Source organism: Mercenaria mercenaria, chromosome 11 (assembly GCF_021730395.1).
Source record: "Mercenaria mercenaria strain notata chromosome 11, MADL_Memer_1, whole genome shotgun sequence".
Lineage (NCBI taxonomy): Eukaryota > Metazoa > Mollusca > Bivalvia > Venerida > Veneridae > Mercenaria > Mercenaria mercenaria.
In genome coordinates, this window is record NC_069371.1 from 52892005 (window position 1) to 52911645 (window position 19641).

General features: G+C 37.0%; 1 protein-coding gene across 1 annotated transcript; it reads left to right on the top strand.

Annotated features, from left to right (window-relative positions):
- Window positions 1–200: 200 nt before the first annotated feature.
- Window positions 201–18586, top strand: LOC123531466 (ATP synthase subunit beta, mitochondrial). The gene is made up of 10 exons (XM_045312458.2): window positions 201–360; window positions 1728–1913; window positions 2100–2274; window positions 2854–2975; window positions 3467–3651; window positions 4912–5070; window positions 12968–13090; window positions 16876–17088; window positions 17736–17937; window positions 18236–18586. Exons 1-10 carry the CDS (start codon window positions 243–245, stop codon window positions 18334–18336), a joined length of 1584 nt encoding a protein of 527 aa, XP_045168393.2. The 5' UTR covers window positions 201–242; the 3' UTR covers window positions 18337–18586.
- Window positions 18587–19641: the final 1055 nt, after the last annotated feature.

The following is a 19641-nucleotide window of genomic DNA, read 5'->3' on the forward strand; positions in this document are numbered from 1 at the left end:
TTTTTCATAAAACATGTAGGCCTTTTCACTAAATTTGTTAAATCAAACATTTCCATGAAGTCAATTAATGTAAAATGTGTCTGATGTGTGCTGCGGCCATTGGCTGGAAACATGTCGATTTTTTAAGAACAGCTATTTAGTGTGTTGCAACCTGTATGGCCTGACAGAATTTAGCGGTCTATGAATCATCCGGGCAACTACAGTGAACTTACGTCACGTGAATTACCTTCTCGGCGGTCGCCATGATGCACGCAGTCCGGTCAGCATGTGTCGGAGCACTGAAAGGCTCTAGTAAGGCCTTTTCATCTCCACTGACACAAACATCAGCTTTTAATACATTACCATCATGTCTTTTAGCACGTAAGTTACATTTTATCTATTGCCACGCTCTTTTGCAACGATTAAAATCTTGCAAAAATTTTGCCGGTGTTGTCTGCGTTCTGTGGAATGTTTTTTGCTATTTTACGAAGTAAAACGAAACTTCACACCAAGTTATATTTAAGCACAGCTCATTTTTATCGTTTTTGACACTGGAATAATTCAAATAATTCTCGACCGAATGTGCTTGCGACAACAACTTTATTGACCTTGACGGTGGTGGGTGGGGTATTATTTTATGGGTGACATTGACGACAAAAAACGGAAGATTGTAATACAGAAGAGTCTTTCCTGGCAACAAAATTAAAAAATCAACTGTATATTAGTTTTCGTTGGAAAAATGAGTAAATGATGTGCTAAATTCAGTGTAATTTATATTATATTTGATCTCTGGTTTAATGGAAAGTTGATGCACAGGTCATAGTTTTTCACAATTGCAGATTAGCAGTTGTCAGCTTCTGATAATTATCTTGTGTTGAGTAAGAATGAAAGTTTACACCATATATTTTCGACATGACAAAAAGCGGTGCAAATTTATTTGATACACATTTGGTGGGGGGGGGGGGGGGGAAATTTGAAGGGGTCAACCCATTTTATTTTGGAATAGCTTGGTATTCGAGAAAGGGAATGAATATTCAGATTGGAAGTCAATTTTTAGGGTGAGCTGCAGGATTTGAAAGCAATTTTCTAACAGAAGACAGTTGTTAATGTCCCCAGCTGTAGATGGAGAAAAGCCCTTCATCCAAGGTTATAAAATGGTATCAGAATGCAGCACTGCAATTGGTTGATTTCAAAATTCTTGAACACTTTTCAGATGCTGGAGATTCAGACTCTAGCCTTCTGACTCGTAACCTTAGCCCACCTGGATCGCAGTAGCTGAGTTCTTGTCTATACTTGCATGAACAGATCATGTTATATGTATGATCATGGGAGTCTGAAATTCTATCAATAAGTTACTGCCAGGTATAGCAAAACATGTATTTATCGTCTGTGGATGAGTGAATTTGAAATGTAAAATTTACGAACACAATACTAATTTTTTCAAAAACAAGATTTTAAAGGTATACTTGGACCCTCTAAAATGACCGTGGATATAGTTAGAATATTACAATTTATTAGTTAATGGAAACTACAAAAAAAAATTTAAAAGCAGGTGGGGACACCCCTCCTAACAACAGACATTGAATAATCGGACCAGTGTAGGCCCTAGGTAAGTTACAAAAAAATGAATGGATTTTTTTTTTTCAAAGAAGTGGGAGAGGCCTACTTTTGAGTGGTGGGGAAGTGGTCAAAAATATTTAATTGTTTTGTTAGCATCCTTCTAAATCTTTGTTGTGATTAAATTACAGAACGCAAATATGCAACCGAGGCAGCAAAAGCAAAACCAGCAGCTGGTGCAGCCAAGGGACAAGTAGTGGCTGTCATTGGTGCCGTTGTGGACGTACAGTTTGAAGATGAATTACCACCAATGTTAAACGCCCTGGAGGTCCAGAACAGGAGTCCAAGACTTATTCTTGAAGTAGCACAGCATCTAGGTAAATTGTTTTTCTGCAACAGATCTGACCAATTCAAACTGCTGCTTTCAAAATTCAATTTGTGTTTGTTCAAGTAGTTTTTTCACAGTTAACATAAACTTCATCGAATTTACAAGTTTCAGTAACTGCTAGAATAAATTCAGGTACTGTTTTTAGAGATTTTACTCACTTGATGTTCAATTATAGGTGAGAACACTGTACGAACAATTGCTATGGATGGTACAGAAGGTCTTATACGTGGTCAAGTTTGTGTAGACACTGGAACCCCAATCTCTATACCAGTAGGACCAGCCACCTTAGGTAGAATTATCAACGTTATCGGTGAACCTATTGATGAAAGAGGACCAGTTCAAACAGACAAGTATGCTTGATTTGTTCTTGTTGTTTAATAAATATTAGATACTAGCAAGAATGTTGATGAAAGGAAAAGAGGCAGTAGATTTACTTTTAAATAATACTGATTATTGACTTGATTATTTATCCCTTAGCCTTTGCAAGCATCTGTTTTTATCTTTGGAAAAACCGACAATTGCAGTAAAATTACACACATACACTTACCAACTTGTTAAAAAGATATCCAAATTGATGTTTCTCTGGCTTATTTGACTATTTCTAGGGTAGTTGCTTTTCATTTAAGTAAAAATTTGGTTTGGATTACGTATAAAGGATGATAAAGAGCTGAAATCAACAGCAATTGCTTTGAATACTGCAGAGTCCATGATCCCTATTTTAGCTGATATTTCTAGGTCTTCAGTCATTCTTGTATTGGTACTTTCCTGGTTAAAGATCAAACATGTTTGTCCTTGGCATTGAGCAAGTCACTTCCTTTTCTGCCAAGTGTTTTTTTACCAGTTTGGTTTGAAAAGTCACCTTGAAACCTACACCAGAACACTCGTATTGAAAAGATTTGAAGAACACAGAAATGAACTTTTTCTTTCAGATATGCAGCTATCCATGCTGAAGCACCAGAATTCACAGAGATGAGCGTACAACAGCAGGTGTTAGAAACAGGAATCAAAGTTGTAGATCTTCTAGCTCCCTATGCTAAGGGAGGTAAAATTGGTATGTAAACCAAAGAAAAAGACTCCGATTTCCAAAACTTTAAAGCTAGAATATCTACCCTATTTTGAAAAAAAAAATTGAATCTTCAAGCCTTTGATCTTGTGTCTGTTTCTGGGAAGGTAAGTATGAAACTGGGTTTGAGTGTTGGTCTGTGGGCAAAGTGCTTCACCCACAGCACAGGACCAAGGTAACCTCTTTAAGATTAAGCATGCTTTTGAAAAAGCCTGACACCAGCTGATGAATATGTGGTGTTAATTTTATAGGCATGAATTTTGTTAACGTTTCGGCCAGAAGGGCCATTTGTTGGTTTATAAATTCTTTGATTTCAATATAAATCATACTGTAATTAGATCATTGGGGTTGAATTTTGTTGATTGACACATCCATGAAAGTTAGTCTTCCTTGAATAACTATAATTTCACAGTATTCGCTGGGTGGGTAACAATTCATTGAATTTGCTTGTTATAATTTTAATGTTTTTGTTCCAATAGGACTGTTCGGTGGTGCAGGAGTAGGCAAAACTGTATTGATTATGGAACTGATCAACAATATTGCCAAGGCTCACGGTGGTTACTCAGTGTTTGCTGGTGTAGGAGAAAGGACCCGTGAGGGTAATGACTTGTACCATGAAATGATCACGTCCAAAGTCATTAGTTTAACAGACGACTCATCAAAGGTATACCTAATTTTGGAGTTGAATACTGCAAAAAAAAAAAGAAATAAATGGCTATTTTGTGGTTATCTTGTTTGTGAGGATTAGATTTCATGGATTGTATTGCCCATGAACTCCATGAAAATTTGTCCTCAACAGATGATTTCACAGTACCAACATGCTTCAATCTTGTGCGCACAACTCTGCTCATCCCCTTGACACAATTTAATGAAACTTCACACGAAGGATCAGTAACAACAGTAATTGTGCATGGTGCTTTTTAGATTCTTTCAGAGAAAAAATTGCAGAGTTACTGGACTTGGTTTTTTGTTACTATACTATAATTATATATACAGTCTTGGGCACGCTTAAATCTCCTGAAGCCATGCACACAATTTAATGAAACTTCACATAAGTGATCAGTAGTAACTCTAGTTGTGCATGGTGCATGTTAGGGTCTTTCAGAAAATAATTCTGCACAGTTATGGAACTTTGTTTTTTGTTACTATACTATATAAATAGTCTGCATATGCAATTTTGTGCGCGTCTGATCTCCCAAATCATTGCACACTATTTAATGAAACTTCACACAAGTGATCAGTACCAACCTTACTTGTGCATGGTGCATGTTAGGTTCTTTCAGAAATATATTCTGCAGAGTTATGGGACTTTGTTTTTTTGTTACTATACTATATACATACAGTCCACATAATTATGCAATCTTGTGTGCGTCAAATTGCAATGTACTGTGTCATTGCATGGGGGGGGGGGGGGTACATTCATCACCTTCAGTGATAGCTCTAGTTTAATCGGGGTTTCAAATTCATATTAAAAGTTTGCTCTGTGTAACGTGGTGGTCACACATTATTGCAAATACGTATATCCCTCCAGTTACACCTTCAAATAACATCTATGATATCATTATGGTGAAAGTTCAGCAAACTTGGGAGTTGTTATACTTTGGCAAGTTCTCTAACAAAGCTGTTCGAACAGCTCTGTTCGATTGCTCATAGGGGCAACTAGAGCTAGAAATTTAAAAAGTCTTCAAACAGCATCTTAGCTGCAGGCCAGTTTTCAAAATAATTGGGGGCGTGGAATGTTTTTGTTATGCCTGTGTAAGGTAATAATGTGAACAAGATTCATATACATGACCTTTGCACATCCAGTTCTTTCCAAGGTCTTGACATTTTAGATTTTTAACAAAAAGCAATTCTAAAGTTACATTATTGTTAAATCTCAAGGTTTTTTAATTTGTAAATTTAATATTTTCTTTTGATCTTTTAGGTAGCCCTTGTGTACGGACAGATGAACGAGCCCCCAGGAGCTCGTGCCCGTGTCGCTTTGACTGGTCTGACAGTAGCCGAGTATTTCCGTGACCAAGAAGGCCAGGATGTGCTGCTTTTTATCGACAACATTTTCAGATTCACACAAGCTGGTTCAGAGGCAAGTGTCTTGTGAGATACTATCTGTTGGTGGCCCGCCCACTTAGCTCAGTAGGGAGAGTGTTGGTCTACAGATCGTGGGGTCGCGGGTTCAATCCCCGGGCGGGGCGTATGTTCTCCGTGACGATTTGATAGGAGACATTGTGTCTGAAATCATTCGTTCTCCACCTCTGATAATTCATGTGGAGAAGTTGGCAGTTACTTGCGGAGAACAGGTTTGTACTGGTACAGAATCCAGGAACACTGGTTAGGTTAACTGCCCGCCGTTACATGACTGAAATACTGTTGAAAAATGGTGTTAAACCCAAAACAAACAAACAAAACAATCTGTCGGTAGTGTTTCTTAATATTACACAGCTTATTAGTAACAAAATTAGTTCAAATTATTACATGACTTGTTGTATGAATTGGTCTATAATATGTGCTATATAACCTGGGCGGAGTCAAAACTTGAAAAATAAAAGTATGAATAAGTATTTCTGATACCATATAGTAAACACTAAATGGCTTGCCGATCAATAGTCTATACTATGGGCCTTTGGACCTTGAGCAGTAGTTTCAGGGTTAGAATTTAAGCTCGCATACTTACAAAATACAAAATAGAGTACATTTTGAAAAATGTGACTTTTTACCCTAACTAGCAAAATTTTGTGAATGCAAAATCTCAAATAGAGATGATGACCATTTTCATTTCTTCCCTATCAGTTTCGATCTGCTATAAATACGAATTCATTAATGATGTTGTACACAGAACGCACCCATTGATGATGTTTTTACATAGTGCGTGGACAGTTTAGCAGATTTCAATTACGCAGTGACAATTCATTTTACATGGTTCAGTCATTTTTAGCTCGACTGTTCAAAGTATGGAGATCTGTCCTACTCGACCCTGCGTCCACATCTTGGTTAAAGTTTTGATGCACTTTCTCTATATATCTGTAATCACTTGATCGAATTGATTCAAACTTAAGATAGTTGTTCCACATTTATCAACCACATCATTTGACACAAGGGTCATAACTCTTACGCCAGTATTTTATGAATTTTCCCCCTTTTTACTTAAAATTTCAGTTTAAAGCTTTTATTAACTTTCACTCTATCAGTGATTCATTTTGAAATCTGAAGATACGAGTCCATGGGACTCACATATTTTGAAACAATGAGTCCCAGCTAGTGAGTAATGAGTCAAAAAGGGACTCAATATAAAAATTATATATCATGAAACAGCAAGTCCCAAATTTGAATTGTTTGCTTTTTCACATCCTGTACATTGTATATTAGTTGACTGATTAATTGATTTAATAGGTTTTACATCCTATATATCTGCACCAGAACTGAACTAAACAGGATGAGGAGAAAAAAAAAAAAGTTCTGTTAAAAGTTGTATTTTGAAAGTTTCTGTCCTTTGCAGCTTTGTTCATACCGTTCATTTTTATGTTGTCAGTACAGATTGTTCAGTACATATAATCTTCACTTTCGTCATAGTGTTACCACGAATAAAGAGTGAGCCATTTAGAAACAAATTTTCTTTTTTTCTTATCTTGATTTTCCTACGTGCTCGCAGCCGCTGCTTCATTTTCTATTGAAATGCTCACTTCTTCAGTACCCGACGATTCACTCAAAGTTAGACCAAAAAAAAAACGGAAAGTTTTTGCTGTTTGGGATCTAACTTCTGCTGTTTTTTCAACGGCATCGTCAGATTGTTGAAATATTTTGGCCGAAATATCCGGGTACTTTGGAAACAATACTCCCAAACATAAAATAAATGACCATCACCTATTGGTTTAAAAAAATCACTACTGTCCAATCAGAATATGCTTTACAAATCGAACGGTGATAAGGTAGTTTTGACGCATGAAAATTATCTACGACATCCGTTCTACTTTTTAAACCATTAGAGGAAGTAAACGAAGGTACACATTATGTGAGTGAAATTGTTTGCGTCACGCGGCTGCATGCATTTCAAATTAACGCGTCCCCGGTGAAAAATATGCGTCTTTGACACAGGACGCACGGCAAAATGAATCACTGCTCTATCTCTATTATCACCAAATTGGTTTGATTCAAACTTAAAATAGTTGTTCCACATCAACATGCACATCATATGAAATAAGAGCCATAACTCTTGCTTGAATTATGCCCCCTATTTTACTCGGAATTATGTCTCCCACCATACAGTGGTGTGGGAGACATATTGATTTACTCCTGTCTGTGTGTCAGTCTCTGACAAATCTTGTCCGCACTCTGTCGAACATTTCTCATCTGATCTTCACCAAACTTGAACAAAATGTGTTTGCCAATAAGTCCTTGGCCAAGTTCGATAACTAGCCAAATCGGCCTATGCACTTAGGAATTATGGCCCTTGAAACTTGATAATCAAAGCACTGAAAGTCTGCTAAGGCAGTCGAGTGATAACCAAAGCACTGAAAGTCTGATAAGGCAGTTGAGATAGTCAAAGCACTGAAAGTCTGATAAGGCAGTTGAGGTCTTAGTGCATGGTTGACTCCTATACTACTATTCAGATGATTAGGCAGTTGTGGGAGACATGCGCTTTTCTCAAAAGCAGCTCTAGTTTCAGTTTAATTTTGATGCTTTTTCACCATATTATCTCTGTTGTTACAAAATGGATTTGATTCAAACTTAAAATACTTGTACCACAACATCACCCACATCATTTGACACAAGGTCCATAATGCTGGCACCAATATGTTTTGAGTTATGCCCTCTTTTTACTTTAAAAAATAGAATTTCAGGTTCAAGTTGTAATGCATTTTTGCTTCATCTCAGTTATTACTAAATAGATTTGATTCAAACTTTAAAAAAATTTCCACATTATAAGTCACATGGTATGACATGTGATGCATTACTTTTGCAGAAATTTTCCATGAATTATGTCCCCTTTATACTCCTTTAATATTTTGATAATCTTTATGTCTGTATTTACTGAATACATCTGACCCAGACTTATCTTTATCTCAGTTACTACTTGATACATTTGACACCGACTTAAGCTATTTTCCAATATTTTCATCCACATTGGAGTCATTAAACAACCTGCCAGCTAAGCTTAATAGGGGGAGCACCAATCTACGGATCGCGGGATCGCGAGTTCGATCCTCGGGCGGGCCGTATGTTCTCCGTGACAATTCGATAAAAGCTTAACTGGTATTCCTTGTAAACAGCAAGATATTTGTTTATTGTGTTTACCACGCATGTGGAAATTGAGGTGTGACGTTAATTTAAGAGGTATACACGTTTTTACTGAACGTTCATCCCCAACAAATAGGCGTATATGTAAATTTCACCTTTCAGGCCATCCTTAAAAAATTGTTTGTTTGCGGTAACGCGACCGACTCACGAAAATCGCTGCGACTCAAACAATTTTTTAACCCAAAACTCGGAATTTCTTTTTATTCATTATTTCTTTTGGGTAACTATTTGTATTTGTATAAGTTTTCCTAGACAGTGTTCGTTGAGGTTCAACTACATGAATGATCGATATGACCGATAAGATACAAAATGTGTGAATGTTAAGCTTTCTGTATACCGCTAATTAACAAGTGACACAAATACGATAATAGGCTGCTCTTCTATGCATTGTTTATCAATTAACTTTTACACATTGATCAATAAATACCTTTGGCAATGACGGACATTATTGTACCAAATACAAACCGCGAGAAGCCCACGTGTCAGTCGGCGCATGGCATGATTGACATCTGCCAGAAGCTGATTAATATACCAAGCTCCGCCTACTGCCATACTTCCGCTTATGGCGGCGAACAATATTCGAATTCACCGGGATTTTGATTGACAAGGGGCAGTTCTTTCGAACTTGAGACTCATAAAAGAAAATTTCCTCAGGTTAAGCCGATGCACGGGAAATTTTTTGGTGCGGGTCAAATACGAGTTTTTCTCGATAAGTGCGAGTAAAAACCCAGAACCTCGGGTCTACCGAACGCCCTGCCGATTTCCTGATATACTACAAAAATTCATGCAAGAAGTTGTTTAGAAAATTCCACATGGACAAATCGTGGTACATAGTGTTATCTGTGCAATACTGCAGACGTATTTAACCGAGTTTTACAGTTGTAAAATAATGATTTTTCTCGTACGTAAAACATCTGGGATAGATAAATTCTTGGATATCATTCTGGCATAATTTCTCAAACAATTTTGCAAACAAATAATAATTTTAGTTTTGATCTTTTGTCGTTGCATAATCTTTTTAATCTGCCCCGAGGATAAAAAAACAAGTCACTTGGAAAGAGCACAATAAACGTCAAAAATATTAGACAAACAAAATTTTCTTACCAGAAAATTTATTTATAAAGTTAAACATCCTTTCAATGCAATGACTAAAACCAGCGAAAGAAATCCATAATGTTTACATTTCTAGATTTTCCTATTTGCGTGAAATTAAATTTCCTTGGGTCCACTTTTTCCTATTTTTCAAAACCCAGACTTTAGAAACATAGTTATTATTACTGAAATTTTCTGTGACTTAAATAATGTAACTGAAATTCATGCAAATTTTTGACACCTGCCACCAGAAACTGGGTTTAATCTGTTTGACAACTGTTTCTTTTAATGTGTGCCGACAGCAGCAGATCAAAGAAGACACTAGCAGATCAAAGAAGACGCGTGTAGTATGAGTTATGTCATAGTGATGTCACTGCTGTTGACATGTATTTAATTCAAGAAGTGACTGTGAAATGCTTTTATGGGTTTTTAGCTCACCTGTCACAAAGTGACAAGGTGAGCTTTTGTGATCGCGCGGTGTCCGTCGTCCGTGCGTGCGTCCGTCCGTAAACTTTTGCTTGTGACCACTCTAGAGGTCACATTTTTCATGGGATCTTTATGAAAATTGGTCAGAGGGTTCATCTTGATGATATCTAGGTCAAGTTCGAAACTGGGTCACGTGCCGTCAAAAACTAGGTCAGTAGGTCTAAAAATAGAAAAACCTTGTGACCTCTCTAGAGGCCATATATTTCACAAGATCTTCATGAAAATTGCTCAGAATGTTCACCTTGATGATATCTAGGTCAAGTTTGAAACTGGGTCACGTGCCATAAAAAACTAGGTCAGTAGGTCTAAAAATAGAAAAACCTTGTGACCTCTCTAGAGGCCATATATTTCACAAGATCTTCATGAAAATTGCTCAGAACATTCACCTTGATGATATCTAGGTCAAGTTCGAAACTGGATCACGTGCCATCAAAAACTAGGTCAGTAGGTCTAAAAATAGAAAAACCTTGTGACCTCTCTAGAGGCCATATTTTTCATGGGATCTTCATGAAAATTGATCAGAACATTCACCATGATGATATCTAGATCAAGTTCGAAACTGGGTCACGTGCCGTCAAAAACTAGGTCAGTAGGTCAAATAATAGAAAAACCTTGTGACCTCTCTAAAGGCCATATTTTTCATGGGATCTGTATGAAAGTTGGTCTGAATGTTCATCTTGATGATATCTAGGTCAAGTTTGAAACTGGGTCACGTCCGGTCAAAAACTAGGTCAATAGGTCTAAAAATAGAAAAAGTTTGTGACCTCTCTAGAGGCCATATATTTCATGAGATCTTCATGAAAATTGGTCAGAATGTTCACCTTGATGATATCTAGGTCAAGTTCGAAAGTGGGTCACGTGCCTTCAAAAACTAGGTCAGTAGGTCAAATAATAGAAAAACCTTGTGACCTCTTTAGAGGCCATATTTTTCATGGGATTTGTATGAAAGTTGGTCTGAATGTTCGTCTTGATGATATCTAGGTCAAGTTCAAAACTGGGTCACGTGCCGTCAAAAACTAGGTCAGTAGGTCAGATAATTGAAAAACTTTGTGACCTCTCTGAAGGCCATATTTTTCATGGGATCTGTATGAAAATTGGTCAGAATGTTCATCTTGATGATATCTAGGTCAAGTTCGAAACAGGGTCATGTGCGGTCAAAAACTAGGTCAGTAGGTCTAAAAATAGAAAAACCTTGTGACCCCTCTAGAGGCCATACTTGTGAATGGATCTCCATAAAAATTGGTCAGAATGTTCACCTTGATGATATCTAGATCAAGTTTGAAACTGGGTCACGTGCCTTAAAAAACTAGGTCAGTAGGTCAAATAAAAAAACCTTGTGACCTCTCTAGAGGCCATTCTTTTCATGGGATCTGTATGAAAGTTGGTCTGAATGTTCATCTTGATGATATCTAGGTCAAGTTTGAAACTGGGTCAACTGCGGTCAAAAACTAGGTCAGTAGGTCTAAAATTATTAAAATCTTTTGACCTCTCTAGAGGCCATATTTTTCAATGGATCTTCATGAAAATTGATCTGAATGTTCACCTTGATGATATCTAGGTCATTTTCGAAACTGGGTCATGTGCGGTCAAAAACTAGGCCAGTAGGTATAAAGATAGAAAAAAACATTGTGACCTCTCTAGAGGCCATGTTTTTCATGAGATCTTCATGAAAATAGTGAGAATGTTCACCTTGATGATATCTAGATAAAGGTCAAAACAGGGTCACGTACCTTCGAAAACTAGGTCAATAGGTCAAATAATAGAAAAACCTTGTGACCTCTCTAGAGACCATATTTTTCAATGGATCTTCATGAAAATTGGTCAGAATTTTTATCTTGATAATATCTAGGTCAAGTTCAAAACTGGGTCACATGAGCTGAAAAACTAGGTCACTCTGTCAAATAATAGAAAAAACGACGTCATACTCAAAACTGGGTCATGTGGGAAGAGGTGAGCGATTCAGGACCATCATGGTCCTCTTGTTGTGTTTTGACTTTGAGTGCATTAGCAATGGAAGCTTGATTTATTTTTGCTGATATGGAATTAACCTAGCTTTTTTTAATTGTATTCATATTCAGATTAGGCTTTTCTTGGTTAAGGCAATCTTTGCAAGGGTGAAAAAAAACTTTAATTTGCAGTTTAATCACATTAGATTCACAAGGATAAGAAATTAGGTTTACATTGATAAGTATATTTAGTTCCATTTTAAACATGCATGCTGTGGAAGAAATGACTTCTCCCTAAAATATTAACATAGCTTAAGCCCTGAGTAAACAATGTAAAACAATTAAGTATTGTCTTAAAATTACATGATACATAGGCTTTGAAGGAGTGCGGTGCTAGTAATCAGACTCGGGTCTACAGGGTATTAAAATATCAAAGATTTTGCTATGTACTTCAATGCTGAATCCTAAGAAATGTAATGTTTTTTTATTACCATAGCCAGTGCAAGGACATTCAAAAGGTCTGGCCAATTATTTTTGTTTAATATATTGATAATCTTAAATTTTTAAGTTCATATGGAGATAATAAGCTCTGTTTCTGACTGGTGTCAGGCTATCTGTTGTTTTTATTGTTATTAAAAAGGTGATATTACTAGTAATATTAGTATTCATACTATGTGAAAACTACCACCCTTGCAGATATGTTACAATCAAGTTAGCGTTCTACAGAGAAGTGTTAGTACCCAGAAGGTGTATAAACCAGAGGGTTAAAAAGAAAATGCAGGTGTTGTACAACTAGCATACAAAAAAAAAAAAAAAAAAAAAAATCCCTACCTACCTACTCACACTAAAAATTCTGGGTCGCGTTACTGCAAACAAACAATTTTTTAAGGATGGCCTTATGATATTTTTTTTGTGTATAAAGTTTCTGCCCAAAACAGTTGAACAAAATTGCGAGTAAAGTTGCTATTTTGCTAGTTCAAATTTTTTGTACTTACAAAAATGTGTGATTGCAAAAAACAGTTAAATTCTAACCCTGAGTTTTGACTACACTGGCAAGCCATTCGAGAAGTTTGTATTGTTAACGTAACAAGTGCACCAACTTCCTTGTCTGTTTTGCATTTTACTAAATTTCTATGCAAGTTTAATAGTAATTTTGCTCTTCAGGTATCTGCTTTGTTGGGACGTATCCCATCAGCTGTAGGTTACCAACCAACACTAGCCACTGACATGGGTACTATGCAGGAAAGAATTACCACAACAAAGAAAGGTTCCATTACATCAGTACAGGTAACTAATATGTTTTTCAGTTTTTTCTGTTAAAAATTCTGCTGTAAGACCTGATTGTCTGATTGATGATGCCAGGTACACGGTGTCTGAGATAGCGTCTTTTCTTGGCATGTCGACTTAATAAACAACATTAAACCTACAGCACACATATATGACCCAATTTAGGTCATTCTCTCAACAAACCTTGTGGCAAGACCTATATATAGATGACCTTGTAGTGTTTTTAGCTCCACTATTCGGAGAATAGGGGTGTTATTTTTCTCGCCCCGGCGTCTGCGCGAGTTTTCTTGGTTAAAGTTTTTCGGCAACCTTCATTTTTCTTTGTTACTATTGCTTATATCTTACTGTAACTTCACATTAACATTGTTCGCATGCAAACAAAGTATGTGCAGGGGCTAGGCCCATTATACCCAAGGTCAAGGTCACCAAGGTGTTATACTTTGTTAATTTTTAAGGTTAAAGTTTTTCGGCAACCTTTGTTTTTCTCTCGTATCTTTGTTACTATTGCTTATATCTTACTGTAACTTCACATAAACATTGTCCAGCATACAAACAAAGTATGTGCAGGGGCTGGGCCCATTATACCAAAGGTCAAGGTCACCAAGTTGTTATACTTGGAATTATTTTCATGTTAAATTTTTTCGAAAGCTTCGTTTACAGACATATCTTTGGTACTTTAAAAGATAATGACTTGAAATTAAAATTATTTCTTTATAATCATCATCTGCATGTGTGGTTACAATCCCCATAACTCTAATTGTATTTTTGACAGAATTGTGTCCCTTTCATACTTAAATTTTTTTTGCAATCTTCGCTTTCTGGATGTAACTTTAGTACAATATAAGATAATGACTTGAAACTTAAAATGTATCTTTATCATCATCATCTGCTATAATAATAAATGAAAAAAAAAATAAATAAATAGAAATATAATTTGAGTTTAGCAAAGTCTTTATACTTTATGTGCATGTAGTTTCTTGGACTGTTTTTTTCTGATATAATTTAATTCCATCAAAATAAAGAATGTCAGTACCCCTTCCATAATTGACCTTTAACCCCTCTGAGTAGTAGGGTCTTGTTATATCTTGGTATATCTTCCTTTTAAGGTAGAGGTCTCTTATTGAGACGTAAATTCATTTTACTGTCAAATTGCCGAACAGTGGAGCGCGCTGTCTTACGGACAGCTCTTTGTAAGACAGCTCTTGTTTTCCAGGCCTTTTCAGCATGGCACAGCCCTATGCCCCTTTTCTTGCACGCCACGGTGCCTTCGTCATCAAGTGCCGCATGCGCCACGTGCCCTTTATATTGCAGACGACGGTACTTTTGCATACTCGTATATTAGGTCCTAAATTTAATTAAAGAGATATAAAAATAGATCTATTGTGTGTACCTTAGGCTGTTAAATTCATTTCTTGTACAGATATATCATTCAGTCACAACCATTTATACAGTACAGTAGATCTGGACAATTTTGAAATTGTTAGTAGATCTGTTTTGCTTTTTGCATTTTGGTTTTTAGTAAACATTATTCAAATGTATCAAACAAATGTAATGACAGAATCCAGTTAAGAATAGTTGTTATGCCACGCTTCAAAGAAGGAGGGGAATATTGTTTTGCTGATGTCGGTCGGTCCGTTAACGTTAACTCAAGAACGCTTGGGCCTAGGATCATGGAAGTTGATAGGGAGGTTGGTCATGACCAGCAGATGACCCCTATTGATTCTGAGATCTGTAGGTCAAGGTCACAGTGACCCGAAACAGTTAAACAGTTTCCGAATGATAACTTGAGAACACTTGGGCCTAGGATCACGAAACTGAAGTTGATCATGACCAGCAGATGACCCCTATTGATTTTGAAATCAGTAGGTCAAAGGTCAAGGTCACACTGACCCAGAACAGTAGAACTTTTTTTTGCCAAATAACTAGAGAATACTTTGGTGTAAGATCACATTTGATACGGAGGTCACTTATGACTGGTAAATGACCCATAATTATGCCCCCCCTTCAAAGGAGGGGTATATTGTTTTGCAGATGTCTGTGGGTATGTAGACCAATTGGTTTCTGGATGATAACTCGAGAACGCTTGAGCCTAGGATCATGAAAGTTGATAGGGAGGTTGGTCATGACCAGCAGATGACCCCTATTGATTTTGAGGTGAGTCGGTCAGTGGTCAAGGTCACAGTGACCTGGAACAGTTAAACGGTTTCCGGATGAGAACTCAAGAAAGCTTGGGCCTAGGATCATGGAAGTTGATAAGGAGGTTGATCATGACCAGCAGATGACCCCCATTGACTTTGAGGTCAGTAGGTCAAAGGTCAAGGTCACAGCGACCCGGAACAGTTAAACGATTTCCGGATGATAACTAAAGAATGCTAGGGAATAGGATCATGAAAGTTGATAGGGAGGTTGTTCATGACCAGCAGATGACCCCAATTGATTTTGAGATCAGTAGGTCAAAGTGAGCCGGAACAGTTAAACCGTTTCCGGACAATAACTTAAGAACGCTTGGGCTTGGGATCAAGAAACTTAATAGGGAGGTTGATCATGACCAGCAGATGACCCCTATTGATTTTGAGGTCAGTAGGTTAAAGGTCAAGGTCACATTGACCCAGAATAGTAGAACTTTTGTGTACAGTACCCAAATAATTTCTGTTCCTTGTGCAATTACTGAATGCATCAAGGGGGGCATTTTCTACGAGCTCTTGTTTAATAGAAATTTTCGATCTGATTTTTGTTCTGCTCCATATGTCACCTTTATGCTCATATGACCTTCGTTTTCAAACTTAAGTTGAAACCTTAATGAACAACATATTTGGTCATACACCTGGGGGCATGATTTTGCATTTTGAAAATGCAGCTCCTTGTTTTTCAGACAGGGAACTTGGTCCCTTTCAGGGGCCATTAGAGCTAGAAATAGAAAAAACCTTTAAACAACTTTTAATGCACCGCTTGATAAATCTCCATTGAACTGTATGTAGAATCATTGTAAGTTCCTTGCTAAATTTTTTTAGATTAGGGCACTTGACAAGTTTTATGTTTTTCATGGTTCGCACAGGTCTTGAAAAGTACTTGAATTTGAAACTGCCAAAAACTCCTTGAAAAGTACTTGAATTTTGAAGAAAAAAACGAGTAAATTTTGATAAATTGTCCTTGAATTGATGTTCTGCGAATAGAAAATCAGAAAAAATAATGGGTCAGACCAAAATATCGAAAAAAAGATGAACAAATGACAGACCTATCTTCGACAGGGCTTACCGACAAGTAAATGATAGTACGGTACGGTATCGGGACGGGTTTTAGTACTCTAAACGCAATTATCACAGTGTGAAATTTTGTCGGTGCTGAATTGAGGGTCATTTCCGGGTTATTGTTGCGGTGTTTATTTTGTAGAAAATCTACAGAATTCGTCACGAGTAAAAGAAATAAATCCAACAAATGCGATTTTGTAGTCCTTGAAAATGGGGAAAACATCCTTGAAAAGTACTTGAATTTTATTTTGAAAGTTCTGTATGAACCATGTTTTTGTATGCTTAACACAGAAACTTCCATCCATGATTCAGTGTGTCATGTGTTTAGTCAAGGTCTGATGAGGGACTTCAGGCCACTATGGCACTCCTTGTGTTGTATAATGTCTTGGCAGATCTGCTTGAAAAAATTTCTGCATTTTTTGCCCTGTATGCATATATTGAGTTTAAGGTTTGCAAGGCATGTAATGAGGTTTCTCATACTCTTGTTATCTAAACTTGTACAGTGTATGGAAAAATAATCAGTATATTATCTTTCAGGCGATCTATGTACCAGCTGATGATTTGACTGATCCTGCCCCAGCTACAACATTCGCTCACTTGGACGCCACAACTGTATTGTCTCGTGGTGTTGCTGAATTGGGTTTCTACCCTGCTGTAGATCCCCTTGACTCCACCTCTCGTATCTTGGACAGAAATGTTGTTGGAGAAGAGCATTACGGCGTAGCTCGTGACGTTCAGAAAGTTTTACAGGTAATTCAAAACATTGGTATTCTTGTAGTAAAAACATATTGTCTATTTTTCCAAGAAGTGCATTGGATTATGGAGCTGAAAGAGTAAAAGACCTTGAATACTCGACTATGGGGGAGATGTTAAGTGGGGGCGGGGTTGTTCTCTTTGAACAGCTCTGTTTGTTTTTTGGCATCAGAAAGCTAGGGGTTTTTTTACATGGTTATTCGCCAAATTGGAGGGCAGTGTCACGGCGGTCAAAGTCAGGTCACTCTTGCTAAGGCTAGATCTTAAATCTTTCAGCTCAATATTTCCATTTAGGATGAAGAGAATCAAATGATATAGATAAATAGCTGATAAATGAGACAAAGATTGGGATTGCCATCAGGGTCATAATGTTTGCTAAAATAACATATTTAAGATCTAACTTCATTTCTTTAAAAATGATTTGCGTTTTGAAAAACGTGGTAAATGTGGAATTCCGGTGTTTCTGTGACATAAGTTGTTCATTTTGGTACAAACTGTTTAGTTCATTAGCTCCATGTTAAAAGCTGGTATAGTGATACTTACATTATCAGTATTTCAGTTCTTTTTAAACATTATATTATATATTGCAATGCTATTATTACATAACATTTTGAAAAAATATTATCTTCTTTTATGGATTTCAGGACTACAAGTCACTTCAGGATATCATTGCTATCCTAGGTATGGATGAATTGTCTGAAGAAGATAAATTGACTGTGGCCCGAGCCCGTAAGATGCAGAGATTCCTCTCCCAGCCCTTCCAGGTGGCTGAGGTCTTCACAGGTTCAGAAGGCAAATATGTACCACTCAAAGAAACAATCATAGGGTTCCAAAAAATCTTAGCGGGTAAGAAATTTTAAAGAAATCTGTTGTTTTAACGTTTGAAATACTTGGAATGATTTAAGGCAAGCCTAAGTTTTAAAAAGTCTGCTTTCTTCGGCTATAAAATAGAAAATGAAAATAAAAGATCTGCTTTTAGGTACTAAAAATGTTTCAACAAAAGAAGTATATACCTGATCTTGACCAATCATTCTCTTCATACCTATTTGCAATATTTCCATTCGCAAAACTTCTTTGGCTGTTTATATACTAAATTCTAACACTCAGTTGAATGAGTTCTAACAGGATATTTTCATTGTTTTAGGTGAACTGGATCATATCCCAGAAGTAGCATTCTACATGGTAGGAAATATTGAAGAAGTTTTACAGAAGGAGAGGCTGGCCGATGAGAAAAAGTGGTCTTAGACCATTTATATGACATATGTGCTATTACTTTAACTAATTTGGGTTTAAAACTTGTGTTGATGAAAGATAAATTATTGAAAGTGATATTTAAACTCACAGGAGTTGTTTTGTATAATTAGTTCTAGCCACAAAGCATGGATATAGCAGGAACCGGACACCGAGAAAATACTGACAACTATGAACAACAATATTAGTGTAGTGTGCATGATTATCTTGTGCTGGTGGTGATGAATTAAAAAATAAAAACTGATCTGTGGTTTATTGTTCTTGATACAGCAGTTGTGTGTACAGATTTGAAGCACTATATGAATTATGTCTTCCCCTATATTGGTTTTTCCCTGTCTGTCCATCCGTCACACTTCATTTCCGATCAATAACTGAAGAACCATTTGACCTAGAACCTTCAATTTTAATAGGGTGGCAGGGCTTATGGAGTAGACGACTTCAGTTGTGTTTGGGGTCACTCCAAAGGCCAAGGTCACAGAGGCCTGAACATGGAAAACCATTTCAGATTGATTACTCCACTTCATTCAAAATGTTGAAACTTCATAGGATGATTGATCATGCAGAGTAGATGTCCCCTATTGATTTTAGGGTCACTGTTAAAGGTCAAGGTCACAGGGGCCTGAACATGAAAAATGATTTCTGATCAATAACTTCAGAAACACTTCACCCAGAAAGTTTAAACTTCATAGGATGATTGAACATGCAGAGTAGATGGATTTTAGGGTAGCTATTAAAGGTCAAGGTCACAGGGGCCTGCACATGAAAAACAGTTTCCAGACAGTTACTTGAGAACCACTTGACCCAGAATGTTGAAACTTCATAGAATGATTGGACATGAAGAGTAGACGACCCCTATTGATTTTTGGGATCTCTGTTAGAGGTCAAGGTCACAGTGGACAGGCCTGGAAATACATTTCCTGTCAGTAACTTGAGAAACACTTGACCAAGAATGTTGAAACTTCATAGAATGAATGGACATGCAGAGTAGGTGACCCTTACTGATTTTGGCATCTGTCTTAAAGGTCGTGGTCAGTGGACAGAACATGGAAATCCATTTCCTGTCAGTTGAGAACAACCTGACCCAGAATGTTGAAACTTCATATGATGATTAGACATGCAGAGTAGATGACCTGTACTGATTTTTGGGTCACTATTGAAGGTCAAGGTGACGGCAGACAGAACATGGAAATCCATTCCTGGTCAATAACTCGAGAGCCATTTGACCTAGAACCTTCAAACTTCATAGGTTGATAGGACTACAAATTAGATTATTATGTTACACCTCCAGTGTCCATCCAT

What these genes read in the sequence shown, in the direction of transcription:
- LOC123531466 (XM_045312458.2), top strand. Translation starts at nt 243, where the DNA reads ATGATGCACGCAGTCCGGTCAGCATGTGTCGGAGCACTGAAAGGCTCT. An exon ending in ACCATCATGTCTTTTAGCAC is followed by an intron (nt 361 to 1,727) that starts GTAAGTTACATT and finishes ATTAAATTACAG; the next exon opens with AACGCAAATATGCAACCGAG. An exon ending in TGAAGTAGCACAGCATCTAG is followed by an intron (nt 1,914 to 2,099) that starts GTAAATTGTTTT and finishes GTTCAATTATAG; the next exon opens with GTGAGAACACTGTACGAACA.